We start from the raw sequence: 13,778 nt of genomic DNA on the forward strand, positions 1-13,778 counted from the left end.
AATGTCGTGTTTCCACGGCAGTATTGTGGTCAACCCCTGAATGATGAGGATCTGATTTGAACCATCAAGGTTTATATGACCGCTGGCAGTGTAGAACTACTAAAAATCTTTCTTTCTTTCTTTCTTTCTTTCTTTCTTTCTTTCTTTCTTTCTTTCTTTCTTTCTTTCTTTCTTTCTTTCTTTCTTTCTTTCTTTCTTTCTTTCTTTCTTTCTTTCTTTCTTTGTCTCTGTCTCTGTCTCTGTGTGTGTGTGTGTGTGTGTGTGTGTGTGTGTGTGTGTGTGTGTGTGTGTGTGTGTGTGTGTGTGTGTGTGTGTGTGTGTGTGTCTCTCTCTCTCTCTCACTTTTTAAAGTGAGAGAGAAAGTTCGTTTTTTTTTTAAGTGGGAAAAAAACAATTTTCCCACCTAACCCCCCAAGATCAGAGGGTCAGGACTTCCTGGAAACCCAGCCATGTTTGATTGGATGTTGAGTGGGCGCAGCCTTTTGTAATTGGCTGTCTAGTTTTCATTTGGTCTCACTCTCCCTTGCCAAGGAAAACAAAGAATGCATCAAGTGTATAACACTGGAAAATGCAGACTGGTGGATTCCATATGCCAGAGTGAAAGCCATGATTAGCTTCCGCTGTATATAGAGTCTCCAGTCTGCGTTCTCAGACAGGGTCAGACAGACAGAGAGATGGATAGACAGACAGACCGAAAGATGGATGGACGGACCGACTGATATATGGATGAACAATAGTCTCTCATAGTGGAGTGTCTTTCGCAGGTTTTGTTCTGTGTGTCGGCCGTGTTTTAGTGATGACAGCGGGCCCACTGTTGGAGCTTGTTTCGACGGCCCCCCAGGGGGGCTGTGCGGGCCCCTTGTTCCCTCTAACTCTGGGGGCTTACGGGCTTGTGAAACCACTGCCACGTTACAGCGGCGGAACCTCCTTCAGATGAAGCCCGTATCCATTCCCGCGTCTGACAGCTGTTGCTTCAGCAGTGTGAGACGGCGCTGTGAGCGACCGCGGTCGTGTCTCAGCGCATTGCCTCAAAACAAGACCCCAGCTGTAGCAGAGGAGACAAACAAAGGCAGAGGATGCTGCCGATGTCACTGGAGAACTACTTTTATACATGAGAGGGTAGTTTTAGGGATCCTGTCGGCAGTGAAGCGTCCAACATTCAACACACAACGCACCGGGAGGGCATCTCGGGCTGTAGTTGTGCTGCTGGGGTTTGAAATGTGTTAGTGTGTGTGTCTGTGTGTGTGTGTGAGTGAGTGTTTGTGTGCTGGTGTTTGTGTGCGTCTGTGTCTTTGTGATTGTGTGCGCTGGTTTGTGTATTAGTGTGTATGTCTGCTTGTTGCTGTGTGTGTATGTATGTTTGTCTGTATGCGTTCTAGTTTGTTTTTGTTGTTTAAACGTGTGTGTGTGTGTGTGTGTGTGTGTGTGTGTGTGTGTGTGTGTGTTCCTGTCTGTGTGTGTGTGCTGGTGTTTGCGTGTGTATGGGTGTGTATGTCTACATGTTACTGTGTGTGTGTGTGTGTGTGTGTGTGTGTGTGTGTGTGTGTGTGTGTGTGTGTGTGTGTGTGTGTGTGTGTGTGTGTGTGTGTGTGTGTGTGTGTGTGTGTGTGTTCTGGTGTGTATGTGCTGGTGTGTGTGTGTGTGTATGGTGTTTGTGGTGTATGTGCTGGTGTGTGTGTGTGTGTGTGTGTGTGTGTGTGTGTGTGTGTGTGTGTGTGTGTGTGTGTGTGTGTGTGTGTGTGTGTGTGTGTGTGTTCTGGTGTGTATGTGCTGGTGTGTATGTGCTGGTGTGTGTGTGTGTGTGTGTGTGTGTGTGTGTGTGTGTGTGTGTGTGTGTGTGTGTGTGTGTGTGTGTGTGTGTGTTCTGATGTGTATGTGCTGGTGTGTGTGTGTGTGTGTGTGTGTGTGTGTGTGTGTGTGTGGTGTTTGTGGTGTATGTGCTGGTGTGTGTGTGTGTGTGTGTGTGTGTGTGTGTGTGTGTGTGTGTGTGTGTGTGTCTGTCTGTCTGTCTGTGTGTGTGTGTGTGTGTGTGTGTGTGTGTGTGTGTGTGTGTGTGTGTGTGTGTGTGTGTGTGTGTTATTGATCCATCTTCTGTCCCCCCTGTTAAAGGCTTCAAGGGTCCCAGTGGAGAAGGGCCCTAACGGCTCCCATTCCACCAGCGGTTCTGATTGGTGGACGCAGAGATTACGGTCTCTGCTCCGATGCCGCGAGGCTTTAACAAACATCCACAGCCCCACCCTGGCCCTCCCCGCGCCACTTAAACAGGATGAGGTCCTGAATTGTAAAGCTGTGTAAACTATCTGGTAATGACACCCTCCGCCATCGTTACACAAACCCATCCAGGTGTGGGAAAGGAATAAACGTTATGAGGATGGTGACATCATGTCGGCGCCTCGTTCCTCGTCAGACCTCCCTCGGCTGGTCGTCCTCTCTCCCACTGCCGACATAGTCTGGAGGTTCTGAGCTCAATCCCCAACGTCGACGGTTCAACCTGTAGGCATCCTGTAGCAAATCAGCCCCTTAGCCCTATCTACTCCTTAATGACATGGATCCCAAAGTGGCTTTGAAATCCCCTTGGAGAAAAGTGTTTAAAGTGAATAATATCCCTCTCTTCTCTTTCCTCTCCCATCTTCTCCCCTGAGCCTCTCCTCTCAGAAGTTCCCCTTATCCTAACCATGAACTGGACATTGGCTCTTAGTTTGCAATCGGGACTCTTTGTCTCCCTGCTCATAGGGTGACAAGATAACAGGCAATCTCACATTCATACAGATTTGGGCACTGTTACTGTTTCCACCTCTTTAATGTCATTTGCACCTGGCGTCCCCTGCAAGGATTAACAAAGCCTTATCTCATCTTAAACCAGTGCTCACCCAGGATTAACAAAGCCTTATCTGATCTTAAACCAGTGCTCACCCAGGATTAACAAAGCCTTATCTCAATTTAAACCAGTGCTCACCCAGGATCAACAAAGCCTTACCTTATCTTAAACCACTGCCATCCCAGGATTAACAAGGATTTACTTGACCTTAAACCAGTGCCCTCCCAGGATTAACATACTTTATCTTAAACCAGTGCCCTCCCAGGATTAACAAAGCCTTATCTCATCTTAAACCAGTGCCCTCCCAGGATTAACAAAGCCTTACTTTATCTTAAACCAGCGCCCTCCCAGGATTAACAAAGCCTTATCTCATCCTAAACCAGCGCCCTCCCAGGATTAACAAAGCCTTATCTCATCTTAAACCAGTGCCCTCCCAGGATTAACAAAGCCTTACTTTATCTTAAACCAGCGCCCTCCCAGGATTAACAAAGCCTTATCTCATCCTAAACCAGTGCCCTCCGTCGGACGCCCTCCACCTGAGCCAACATGCCGGCCCCCTGCCAGCCCCACCACCACCACCCCCCCCTCCCCTCCCTCCCCGGGTCCCTGCTGCTGCTGCTGGCGCTGCTCGCCCCCCCGGCCCGGGCCCAGTACGAGCACATGGGCTACCCGCCCGGCTACCCCGAGCCGGAGCAGGAGATGTACAGCGCGCCCCACATCCCCGCCGACACGCCCAGGATACAGCTGCGGCTGGCGGGCGACAAGCGCAAGCACAACGAGGGCCGGGTGGAGGTGTTCTACAGCGGGGAGTGGGGCACCGTGTGCGACGACGACTTCTCCAGCCACAACGCCCAGGTGGTGTGCCGCGAGCTGGGCTACCTGGAGGCCATGTCCTGGTCGCCCTCCGCCAAGTACGGGAAGGGAGAAGGTAGGGTCCAGGGGATGTTTCTGGGGGGAGGGATCGCTGTTGAGGATGTGAGGGTATCATGATGGGGTAGTCAGGTTTATTACATTCTGGAAGTCTCAGGGTTGAGGATTTGTTGCACTTAAAGGTAAGCAGGAAGTGGGCTGGTTATGAACCCTTCTCAGAAAGGATTACGGTCAATACAGGTCAACGACTCCACACACTGAGAAGAACGCTGCTTTATTCGATTACATCTCAAGTCCAGAACGAATCGGTTTACTGGCAAAGCACAACGCACTCAGAACCCTCTCAAGCTGTTTACACGTAGGAGCACTTTACGAGTGACCCCCCCGCCCCGCTTGATAGACTCCAATGTCGTGTGGACTCACAGCCGACGACAGCGCTATAAAATACCAGCCGTGGACCCGGGAGGGCCGAGCCCAGTGGCGGTCAGCAGCCTCTCGCTATTTCATCACCGCTGAAACATTTTGACAAAAGCCGACCGAGATTCCCGGGCTTCCCGCCATCAGTCTTTCCTGAGGACGGATTTCACCACCCTCGGCCACGCCCCTCATAACGACATGTCGTCACGTTCCGTTTAAACGGAAACATCCCGGTGGTGACCCTCTAGTTCACCTAGACTCCCCTTACCCCTCGTCCCTTCTTACGCACTTATTGTATGTTGTACATCCTGGCACTTAATGCATGCACTTATTGTCTGTTATATTTCCTTCCACTTAAAAAGAGTATTTAGCATTGTGTAGCATCTTATCCTAGCTTTCTTTGTTGTATCTGGGGAATGGGTTAACCTAGTGACTGTCAGTGCATTTTATGAACATCCTTACTGTACCGACAGCGATATATTGTTTCTCTATCCTCTGACAAATGTACTTATTGTAGGTCGCTTTGGATAAAAGCGTCTGCTAAGCGCCCTATATTTAGATGTGATCTGCGGTTCTGTGCTCAGGCCGCGTGTGGTTCGACAACGTCCACTGCAGCGGCAAGGAGAGCACGCTGGCGCTGTGTGAGTCCAATGGGATCGGAGTGTCGGACTGCAAGCACTCGGAGGACGTGGGCGTGGTCTGCAGCGACAAGAGGATCCCGGGCTTCAAGTTCATCAACACGCTGCCCAACCATGTGGAGGTACGTGAGAGCTGGCCGGCACAGCCTGAACGTGGAAACGCTAACGTTGAGCACGTCAACGGTTTTATCTTGATTCGCTGAACGTAAAGACGCTAATCTTTAGCACGTCAGCGGCTTTATTTTGATTCGCTGAACGTAAAGACGCTAACCTTTAGCACGTCAGCGGCTTTATTTTGATTCGCTGAACGTAAAGACGCTAACCTTTAGCACGTCAATGGTTTTATTTTGATTAGCTGAACGTAAAGATGCTAACCTTTGGCACGTTAGAGGTTTTATTTTGAATCGCTGAACGTAAAGATGCTAACCTTTAGCATGTTAGCGGTTTTCCGTTGATTCGAGTTTTGAATATGCCGTCCATCCACACAAAATGTTTGCTTTTCACATCTTTAGTCCTGTCTTCTCTCAAGCACATGCCCAGACCCCTTCAGTCACTGATCTATCACCGCTTAAACCTCAGGCTTCTCCAAACACATGAAACTTGTTCCGAAATATACGTCAAATTTTATAGATAAATCTTTCCCTGAGGAAAACCTAATTTTTCTCCGTCTGACCCACCTCGGATAACCTTCATAAAGTCCATAAACATGCAAGTATAATATTATCCCCCTCTTGAGTTGAGCGAGGTGATTGATTACCTACGGGATACGTATCACACAGCCGTCTCCCCGAGGCTGACGGGAGCCAATCAGATGGGCGGTAGGATCCAGCGAGCCCGGCCCGCCATCAGTCTTAATAACGGCGGCGTAGCTGCCAGTCGTCGTGTGTCGGGGGGGGGGGGGGGGGGGGGGGGGGGGGGCTGTGAGGTTAAACTGGTAATTGTGTGTAATTTTGTGTAATTATGCGTTCATCACTGTCACCGGGCGTGAGAGGAGCGGCAGGATCTACTGAGCAGCCTGTGAGTGAACCCTGAGGTAATGGCCGCCAGAGGCACGGCGCTATCAGCGCAGGATAATCTCTCTCTAATGGTATCTCGCTACTCTTCTGTGCAGCCTCTCATGCTTCCACATTCCAATGTTATGAGCGAACCACAGACCCTCTTTCATCACTCTCTCCCTGTCTGGCAACTTACACTCACTGGCCCTTGCTCTCTCTGGCTCTCTCTCTCTTTCCTTTCTGTATTTCTCTTTCTCCTCTGTCCCTCTGTCACTCTTCTTTGTTTTTCTCTCCCCCCCTCTCCCTCTCTCTTTCCTCTCAGTCTCTCTCTCCCCCCTCTCTCCCTCTCTCTAACCTTTCTGTCCCTCTCTCCTCTCTGTTTCTCTCTTCCCTCTCTCTCTCCTATATGTCTCCCCCTCTCTCCTCTCTCTCTCTCCTCCCGTCTCGCTCCTCTCTGTCTCTCTCTTCCACCCCTCTCTCCCTCTCCTCTGTCTCTCTCTTCCACCCCTCTGTCTCTCTTCCCCCCCTCTCTCTCTCCTCTGTCTCTCTCTCTCTCTCCTCTCTCTCTCTCTCTCTCCTGCAGTTTTTCTCTGCTGCTCCTCTGTACTCATCTTTCTTGTGTGGAAAGTTGCTTAACTCAGAAGAATGTGTGTGAAGACGTGCAGCAGAAGCAGACATCTCCATTCTGTGAGGGAGGCTCACACTCAAGTTCCCCAACTCAAGGCTCAGCTTGAGTTGGGGAACCGGAGACAAACTCACGGCCCCCCGTACCGACACTCTAGGGACAGTGGAAACTAACGTATCTCAACAAGGTTTTTCGACAATGCAAGGACTACAGCGGCACGCGGATCAGGAGGTTGAGCGGGTTGACTGGTAACCGGAAGGCTGCTAGTTCGAAACCCGGCTCAATTGTCGATGTGTCCCTGAGCGAGACGCCTCACACTAACTGCACCCGACGAGCTGGCTGTCGCCTTGCACGGTGGACACCGACGTTGGTGTGTGAATGTGTGCATGAACGGGTGAATGTTAGGCCATATTGTAAAGCGCTTTCAGTGGCTACCGGTTAGAAAAGCGCTGTATAAATGCAGTCCCTTTACCATTGTCAGTGTAATCAGTCCGTCCCATTATAAGTCACCCCACCAACGTCCAGGAGAACCCACTGACCCAGGTCAAAAGGAGCTGATACATGTCCATCACTGGATCTATCGGGTGTTGACTGCAGGGTCCAGACAGCTTGCTCCTTCGGCCAGATAACCCCGTCAGTGTTTCCATGAACCGCGCAGAAGCCCGGCAACATCAAGAGCTTTTATAAGAACCCAAATGTTCTGCCTGGCCTCGTGTCCGCTCCCAGCCCTCCCTCCCTCCCTCCCTCCCTCCCTCCCACTCCCTCCCCTCTCCTCCCCCTCATCTGGTAGTGGTAACCCACGTGAGAGCGCCACAGCAGCCTCTGCCATCTCCCCTGTGTGTTCTCCTCCTGGGGTAAGAGGCCCCTGCTAGTGAAGGCATGTCTTTTACATCCCTCATCATAAAACAACAGCACACTTTTTCCTATCGGCCAGCATGGAGCCATTTCAGTATTTAACTTCAGTTTATACCTCATAAGAAAACGACTTCCTGGAGGTTACGTGTACGTGTCGGTTATTTAATCAGATTCCACTGGGAGAGGTGAACTCATACTGGGTATAAATGTCTGTCCAGGCCCTGAAACATAAGCGCGGCCCAGGAAAATAACCGGAGACTTATAGCACGATAACAGTGTTGTTGTGCATTAAATATTCATAGGCAGAAGACTTTGAACTGCTGCATGCAGTTTGGCGTCCATGTAGCCGATGTTGGAAAGAAATGAGCTTGTGGGATCGACTGGAATATGGACTTTACCTTCTCTGCCTTAAAAACAGAAATTAAGCTAGAGTGTGTTGGCTGGTTACCGGCTAGTTCGATCCCCGTCGAGGTGTCCCTGAGCAAGACACCTCACCCTAACTGCCCCCGACGAGCTGGCTGTTGCCTTGCATGGTTGACTCTGCCGTCGGTAATATAATAAAGCACTTTGAGGGGCCTCTGGTTGGAAGAGCTCTGCATCAATGTAGTCCGTATAATACTATTTTTCTGAGCATTTTGTCACAGATTTATTGATTGATATCAGGATGTAAAGAACGTTTTAACAAATACGACCAGAAATTCTTCCTGGCCAACACCGGAATCGACAGTTCACCAGTCTCTGCCATCTAGCTGTGGCCCAGATCACCTGAGGAACGCCAACTGGTTCAGTACCAGCACTGGTATGTACTGGGGCAGGCCGGCCATCCCAGTAGAGCGGTGGTGAGGAGGACATCTGGACCGAGGTCTCGGGGCGGAGACCGTGAGAGAGGGGGTCAGGAGCGGGGTGGCGTGAACCCTGACGAGGCTGTGTCACATGACCTTCCCCAGATTCCTCGCGGCCTCATTGTGGGAAGGCCAGGAGAGCCACAGGAGCCTGTTGTCTTCAAGGGCCTAGTCAGAAGACCCCTAAATAGTCTAACAACACACCACAGTCTGTCCACTGGTGGCTGTTTAGAAACTAGGTTGTGCAGCACTTTGGATAACGCTGTTTTTTAAATGAACAAATATAAAAGTAGTATGAACACAAATGGTCGTAGCTAGATCTGGCGGGACACACAGTTGTGTGGCTCCCCACCAGCTGACGGCTAACACGGTCCAATCAAACGCTGGTACACCAATAGGCGGTCGAATTAAGACCTTCCATCTCAAACATTCTGCGAAGTTAAGTGGGCTGAGCAGTATTCAACCCAGCCTCCAGCTGCTTTGGTTCTGCTCTGTATTTTATGTAACCTACACAATGAGGTGAGATATCTGATTGTACAGTGCACCCTGTTGGTATTCTGTATCTGACATCTGTAAGTCATGCTGTAAATCCTACAGCAGTACCAAGCAGGCCTGAAGAGTGGAACCATACCGTCAAACTGAGTTGTGTAACCATGTCATGCAATAATTAGTTAAAAACTAAGAAATGAGCGATTCCTGACAGAACTGTAAACATATCCGACTGTAAATGCCCTTGGTGACTGTGTGGAAGCCAGGGCTTTGTTTAGAGCAGTTATATTTAGCATTGTGCCTCTCAGCGGACGGTCTTACAGGGACAGATGGGTTTCCATCCTGGGATGTGGGATGTTTCTGTGCTCCTGTAAGAGGGACGAGGCGTCTGGCCGTTCATTGGAGGCGAAGGAAGGGTTTTCTGAAAGCATGTCATCGGGATCGGCCTACATTCAGCGCGTTCCATCCCAGTCTGATTTCTGATTATGAATAAATACCTCTGCTTTTTATGAGTTGTATTCTTTGGCCTCGCTCGTTTCCTGGCAGGGTTGGACAGCTCGCAGCATTAATCAATGCAGACCTTGTGCTGCCTACACAAACTCAGTCATAACAACAACCAACAGCAGCAGCAGCAGCAGCAGCAGCAGCGAGCATCGAGGCAGTTTTCTATGAAAGATCAGCCTCTAATTCAACCGGGCAGTCAGTGATTGGAGGAAGGGGAAAAGCAGAACACTACCTGCAGTCTTATTACGGGCCGGCGTTGGTGCTGCGATTGCTTTGGTTTCATCACTGCTAAAGGATTTCCATGAGCTTACATAAGTTCAAAAGGCGAAGGAAAGACGGGAAAAGTTTTAGTTTGAGGGCATTTCAGGAGGAAACAGGGTGTGTTGTGTGCGGGTTGACGTTGCGACCAGTGAGATCGAGATTGGGTTCAGCCTCATGCCACACAACGAGGTTATTTTGTCTGGATTATACACAATGTTCTGATCTTCACAGCCTGTGTGCACATGAGTGTGTGTTAGTGAAAGAGTTGTGGAGTACAGTGGAAAGAACTTTGGCTATTAGGTCGAGGCTACAAGCTAAATATTGCCTTACTTTGTTTCAAAGTGAATTCAGCCTCAACATCGCTTCCAGAGTCAACTTTCCTTCTCTCTTTCTTTATGTTTGAATTTTTCTCTCCCTCTATCTTGTTATATGGATAGCTCTTTCTCTCTTTCGTTCTCTCCTTCTAGTTATATATGTCTCTCTCTCTCTCTTTCTCTAAGAGAGAGAGAGAGACATTGAGAGAGAGAAAGAGAGTTATATAACACATATATAACCAGAAGGAGAGACAGAGAGACAGAGGAAGAGTTATATATGTCTCCCTCTCTCTCCTCTCTCCCCTCTCTCTCTCTCTCTCTTGCTCTCCCTCTCTCTCTCTCTCCTCTCTCCCCTCTCCCTCTCTCTCTCTCTCTCTCTCTCTCTCTCTCTCTCTCTCTCTCTCTCTCTCTCTCTCTCTCCTCTCTCCCTCTCTCTCTCCTCTCTCCCCTCTCTCTCTCTCTCTCTCTCTCTCTCCCTCTCTCTCTTGCTCTCCTTCTCCCCTCCTAACTACTCTACCAGGCGTGGTGGTGAGCTCACCCCAAGCAGAGATTTACAGCGTTCATTTTCTCTCAGATTACTCATTTGTTCTAGCACAGCTGTATGGTCAAATCGGCTCTCTTTCGCCCCCTCTCTCTCTCTCTCTCTCTCTCTCTCTCTCTCTCTCTCTCTCTCTCTCTCTCTCTCTCTCTCTCTCTTTTGCCCTCTCTCTCCCTCTTTTATCCCCCTCTCTCTTCCCCCCCCCCTCCCTCTCTCTCTCTCTTTTGCCCTCTCTCTCCCTCTGTTATCCCCCTCTCTCCCTTCCCCCCCCCCCCCCCCCCCCTCTCTCTCTCTCTCCCTCCCACTATCTCCCCCAGCCCTCTCTCTCTCTCTCCCCCTCCTACCAGACCGCAGTAGGATGTTGTATAAACTGCTGGGTCAGCATGATGTCTGTCGCTCCACCGACCGGACCGAGTACCCGCCCGTTCTCCGTGCCAGCTCCCGTGCTTCCTGTTTAATTAGCATGCTCGCGTGATCCTGTGTGTCTGTGTGCGAAGTAACAGTGGGAACCGCAGACCTGCGTGTTGGGAGGGACGCGGCGCTGTTTACACACGCTGTAGGGCGTACGCGCTGGGGGGGGGGGGGGCGGGAGGGAGCTGCCGGCCCCCTTCGCTCGGTCAGAACCCGACGTCATCCAGGATGAATGTACCTCCTGAGAGCATGTCGAGTCGACTCTTATTCAAGCTGAGGATGGATTCAAGAATACATTCATTCATACACACACGCATCTGTCAGTGGCTTTAAACCAGTGGGCTCCACCTGTTTCAGTTGCAACCCATGCAACATTCACTCATACAAAACTCAGAGGAATTTGGTATGTCTGTTGTAGCTATACGTACAAATACGTGACATTTATCAGATCACGGCTAACGTAGTCCAGTGCGTTATAAACGGATTATCTCTTTGCTAAGTAAATAACTAGGCTCTGTCAGGTGTTCTGTTTGCTTGTTTGTGCATATCTTTACTCTTCACATGTTTCCACTGGCAGATAAAGCTCTCGTGCCAGAGCAGAATCAGTTAATTCCCTTTTAATCTAGGTGGTAATCTTCCTCTGAGCCAGTGTGAATGCTGTGGCGCTGGGCCACATCTGTTGTTCATTGGCAAACAAAGACCCTTTTAATTGCTCAGAGGGAAGCAACTGAAAACGAAATAGTCAAACAAAGTGGCACGTGACACACTGAATTCTACAATCGGAAGAAAAACATATAATCGGCAATTAGTTTTGTGGGTTTGTGGGACTATCCGCCCTCCAGTAATACGTCCTCGGATTACAACAGATGTTCACCGAACACAAGTAGCGGCAAATGCTACAAAAGACGGTTTTAAACACCATTTTGACATTTAGGCCTCACAGTAAAAGTCTCTGTCTCCTCTTTCTCTAAAACCTTAGTGAGGAGCTGCTTGATTGGCCTGCTTTGAGATTAGATTCATGAAGATTACAAAACTTTATTGTCCATCGACAGAGACGGCATGTTGTCTTAGACGGGGCTCACATTAAAATACATAACAGCGTGAAACCTTTTACGACAAACCAGTTAAAAACAAAAGTGCGATGAGCTAACGTGCTGCGTTAAACTGTTTCCCTGTGTCCTGTGTCCAATGCAGCTCTTACGGGCATTTCACTGCCAGAGGTTGAGGTCCTCTATTTGAACCATGTGTTGAAACGATGCACTCTTCTGTTCCTCTGGCCCAGATGTTGATTAAGATGTCAAAGGAGTGCCATTTGAGGACAAGTTATGAAGTCACCGTTTGGACGGGAATATTTGAAAATTGCAGAACTGTGAATTGACGGTTGTCCCTTACAGTTTTTGCGAAGTTTGGTTGTAACAGATCCTTTATGAAAAGACAGTTGGATAAAGCCAATGCTTTGACATTCAGGTGTTCAAATGTTTCTACTTAGGAATGAGCAGAAAGCATTGAGCAAAATGGACTACAGGTCGGTTAATGACCGTCATCAGAGATGGTTGTCTGAGCCCTGGGTGGGGTTGGTGGGGTTGGTGGGGTTGGTGGTGGTGGTGGTAGGGTGATGGAGAAGATAAGGACGTGACCTCAGAGTTTCTGCTGCCATGACCTTCCCCAGGGTTGTCCTGGTTAATTAGCTAAATCGTTCGAGTGTTAAGAAGTTGGGTTAATCAGTTATTGTGTTGATAAGAATTATGCCTCATATTATCATCATATTTTTGTCTAGTCTGATCCCCGAATAACGTGCATTCTTGCTGTTTCTTGGCCACAGTATGAGCCCGACCCCGATCATCTTATTTTTTACAACCTTGCAGGAGTTCATAGGTCGTCGGGAAGGAGAGTCCATCATGGTAACAGAAGCGCCACCTCCTCGGTTCACCAGAGGGCACTCTGTCATCCTATTGGTCAACTCAAGGACCACGTTTGTGGAGTTGTCAAACTAAACAGGGAAATATTATTCAGAATTTGTGGTTTTCGTCAGGGTGCAGTGGGCGACCCTGATGGGTGTTCGCATGATTTATCTTTCCTGACTTTCTTCATCAGGCCCGGCGCTGGAAATTTGACAGTGATGAAAATCCTGTCAAAATCAGATTTTGTGTAGTCTGATCCCGGCATTACTGGATAGAGCAATGTTCAACTGAAGAGGAAACATCAGATCAAACATACTTTTCCAGGCATTGTTTCTGTGTGTATTATTAATATAAACCGCCATATTATTAACCAATATTGGTGTTATGGAGACATACCTTCCTGTCTAGACCATTCCACACCTCAGCCACGTCCTGTGTTGGTTCCAGCATGGAACCCACCTGAGATAGCTCCCTACGTGACGCAGCTTCACCATCTGGTTCCAATCCATGGCCTAATAGTAGCTTCTGTGTACCAACCCGGCCCCCCTGAGACGTTCCACAGTGGAACCAGCAACCTTTCAGGACAGGCCTCTGAAATATGTCCACCCTGCTCAGCACACAATACCTCTCCTATGATGTCACTTCCCAGTTTGTTTGGTTTTCCCAGTTTCTCTCTCACCGGCGGGTCGTTTCCAGCCTCACGTAATGGATTCTCCGTGGCTGCTGTGGCGTCACGCCGCGTGCAGACCTCCATGAGGAGAACGGGTTTTCCACCTCTACATTCCGGCCCAGTTTGGCGGGTCTCCAGGAAAGCTGGGACAAATCTTGAAGTTCAAGAGCTTTGCAGTAGCATTAGCAAACGCGACTTTCTCTTATGAAATAATTCTCATACACGATTCTAACGGCCAACTTTTCATGTTTTTTTCATCAACATTTGTAGCATCATATATGCATAATCCTGAGAGGGTGGCAGTGAGATGTTTTGTAGCTCAGTGTGTTTCCGCTATGCATCCCTCACGTCTTTGCTAAGAAGCCAAGTGCAGACTTAGGCCCAATCCCATTTCTACCCCTTACCCCTTCCCCTTACCCCTTCAAAACAAGGGGGAGGGGTAAGGGGAAGGGGTAAGGTGTAGAAATGGGATTGGGCCTTAATGGCTTTTCCCTCTGCTCCGCCACCTGGCTCTTACACAAACACAGCAGAACGCCCCCCCCCCCCCCCTCCCTCCACAAACAACAGCCACATGTTGTCAGAGAACCCTGGCCCTCGGCGAGGCTCGCTGCAGCCGGCCCCGAGCTCCTG

At 49.4% G+C, this 13,778-nt stretch overlaps 1 protein-coding gene across 1 annotated transcript in view; it reads left to right on the forward strand.

Annotated features, from left to right (window-relative positions):
- The first annotated feature begins 3,404 nt into the window (after positions 1 to 3,404).
- loxl2b (lysyl oxidase-like 2b) overlaps positions 3,405 to 13,778 on the forward strand; it is a 40,993-nt gene continuing 30,619 nt past the window's right edge. Inside the window, exons 1-2 of the mRNA XM_056602569.1 lie at positions 3,405 to 3,746; positions 4,690 to 4,865. Coding sequence (XP_056458544.1) covers positions 3,479 to 3,746; positions 4,690 to 4,865 — 444 coding nt within the window. The 5' untranslated portion in view covers positions 3,405 to 3,478. The remainder of the gene's footprint in view (positions 3,747 to 4,689; positions 4,866 to 13,778) is intronic.

Source organism: Gadus chalcogrammus, chromosome 11 (genome assembly GCF_026213295.1).
Source record: "Gadus chalcogrammus isolate NIFS_2021 chromosome 11, NIFS_Gcha_1.0, whole genome shotgun sequence".
Classification (NCBI taxonomy): Eukaryota; Metazoa; Chordata; class Actinopteri; order Gadiformes; family Gadidae; genus Gadus; species Gadus chalcogrammus.